Raw genomic sequence first — 2,490 nt, 5'->3', positions numbered from 1 at the left:
CAGCCTGGCCATTTCTAATGAAGTGAAAGAACACTTATCATGTGGCCCTGCAATCCCACTTCTAGGTGTTTCCCTGGGTGAAAGTTATGTTCACTCCAAAGTGTATCATAAACTGCCTTAGTCATGATAGCCCCAAACTGGAAGCAACCCAGATATCCTACAACAGGTGAATGGGTCAACGCATGACTGTGCACCCAGACAGATTACTACACAGCAGTAAAAAGGAGCACACACTACAGCTCCATGAACATCATGGGTTCAACTCAGCCGCAGTACACTGAGCAAGAGAAGCCACACTCCTAAGGCCATCTGCTACGTTCTTCCAGCTATGCAGGTTCAGATGAAGCTTGTAGCAACAGAGCTTGTGGTTTAGGGGCTGCTGGGTACTAACGGCAGGGGGTGGGTTGGCTCACAAAGGACAGTTTGCTTTGTTCTCGTCCTGTGGCCCTGGGCTGGCCATACAAGACATCCCACACAAGGAGTGGCACCTGGGTGATGTCACGACAAAAATCTCAGCATGGCTGTAATCCTGCTTTCTTTTTCTTTTTTTGATAAGGTCTTGCTTTGTAGTCCAGGCTGGCCTTGAACTCATTATGTAGCCCAGGACGGCCTCAAATTCTTGATGATCCAGCTGCCTCAGGGTGCCCCACCTGTGCTGGGATTACAGGTGTGCTCTACCACATCCCTCTTCTCACTGAGAAATTTTGAATTGCCAGCCCTTTACCTGAAGCTCTTGGGGCCAAGCTTATCTCAGAATTCAGAATTCTTCAGATGTTCAAGAGCGGGTGCAGAGGATAAGCCATGCATCACACAGCTGTATCAGGTAATCAAACAGATTCATATTTCCACAGTGAAATACGCAAGCGCTTGTGGGAAGCGGCAGTGTAGCTGCAGCCAGACTCCTCCCAGGTCAGGCCATGGTCTGCTTCCAGAGAGCTGTCAGAAAATGTGCTGTTTTCAGAGCTTTTCAGGTTTTGTAAATATGGATAAGGTTGGAGAACAGAAACTATTTTTTTTTTCAGTTGAAAAACAACACATCTTTATTGTCTAGAAATATACATATATACATGAACACAAAAGATGCTATTCTTTTATTTTGCCATCCTCTTCTTCTTCTTTAAGACCTCTGATATAAAGGACATTATTTCACCTTATTAAACTTCGCCCAGATGTCCAGACAATGCCCCGTCTCTGTATTCTACTGTAATTGCAAGCTGAATGTCCGTGTAGCCGTCTAGAGAGAACAGGTGGCCTTGTACTCCATTCCCCACTTCAGTCGCTGAAGCCATCACTGGATCTCCTATTAATCTGCCGAGGAAAGGTTTGGGATTGAGGGGTAAACACATTGCCATTATAGGTGAATGCTGCAGGCCATTCACCATCAAGCCAGCTGCCACCTGTTCTTTATGTCTCAGAAACTGCTTCTTTCTTTCTTTTTTTTTTTAGAAACTGTTTCTTTTTAATGTAGAAGATTGTTTTTCATTTCCCTCAGAACTTTATTATGAAAATGTCTAAAAGTGCTGTAATGGGTGGATGTGGTAGCTCACATCTGTAATCCCAGCACTCAGGAGGCTGAGGTAGGAGGATCCCCTCAAGTTCAAGGCCAGCCTGAGCTACATAGTGAGTTCAAAGCCAGCCAGAATTACATATCCAGACCCTGTCTCAATCAAAAAAAAAAAAAAAAGTTTGAACTCAGCCTGGGTAGTTCAATGACTCAGCAAGACCCTTTCTGAAAATTAAAAAAAAATTTTTTTAAAAAAAGTACCGCAACCTTTAAAGAACTTTACAACGAACACCCATATACCCATTATCCAGAATCTATTGTTATACTTGTCTCATCATGTGTGTGTCCATCTAGCCATCCCTCTCTCCACTCATTGACATAGGTGTTTTGTTTTGTTGTTTTTGCAGTGCTGGCAATCAAACCCATGGCTTTGTGCTAGGCAAGTACTCTACCACTGAGCCACACTCCCAGCCCATGTTGGTGTTTAGAAATGGAGTCTTGCTATGTTGCCCAGGCTGCCCTCGAACTCCTAGGCTCAAGCAATCCTCCTGTGTCAGCTTCTGTGTAGTTGGGACTACAGTTACATATCTTGGTACCCAGCTTAACTGGGGTTTTTTGGATGCATTTTCAAGTTAGAGAAATAGTATACTGTACTTCCTCCTGAATACACTGTCACAGATACTGTTAACTAGACTTCAATATTCATCTTTAAGTTTTTAAATTTAATTTAATTTTTGCTGTATTGGGAATTGAATCCAGAGCTTCAGGCATACTAGGCAAGTACTCTACCACTGAGTTACATCCCCAGGCTCTTTTGTCTCTTATTAAAAGGGCACTAATCCCATAATAAGGGCCTCACTCTTGTGGTGTTATCTAATCTTAATTAATTAATTAATTTTTTTTGGTTTTGGTTTTTCTCCGGTACCGGGAACCGAACTCACAACCTTGCGCTTGCCAGGCAGGCGCTTTTGCCGCTGAGCTAAATC

The 2,490-nt window shown here is 43.4% G+C and overlaps 2 protein-coding genes across 2 annotated transcripts in view; one reads left to right on the top strand and one right to left on the bottom strand.

Moving 5' to 3' along the window:
• Eefsec (eukaryotic elongation factor, selenocysteine-tRNA-specific) overlaps positions 1-2,490 on the top strand; it is a 217,099-nt gene that overhangs the window by 9,189 nt on the left and 205,420 nt on the right. The window lies entirely within an intron of this gene.
• On the bottom strand, positions 1,010-1,596 carry LOC102025709 (small nuclear ribonucleoprotein F-like). The gene is given in 2 exon segments (XM_013515465.1): positions 1,010-1,160; positions 1,163-1,596. Coding segments are annotated over 2 exon segments (297 nt in total). The 5' UTR covers positions 1,383-1,596; the 3' UTR covers positions 1,010-1,083.

This window comes from Chinchilla lanigera, unplaced genomic scaffold (genome assembly GCF_000276665.1).
Source record: "Chinchilla lanigera isolate Chin_1 unplaced genomic scaffold, ChiLan1.0 scaffold00028, whole genome shotgun sequence".
In the NCBI taxonomy this organism is placed as follows: domain Eukaryota; kingdom Metazoa; phylum Chordata; class Mammalia; order Rodentia; family Chinchillidae; genus Chinchilla; species Chinchilla lanigera.
The sequence above is the reverse complement of the archived record's forward strand: the minus strand, read 5'-3'. Positions and strand labels throughout refer to the sequence as shown.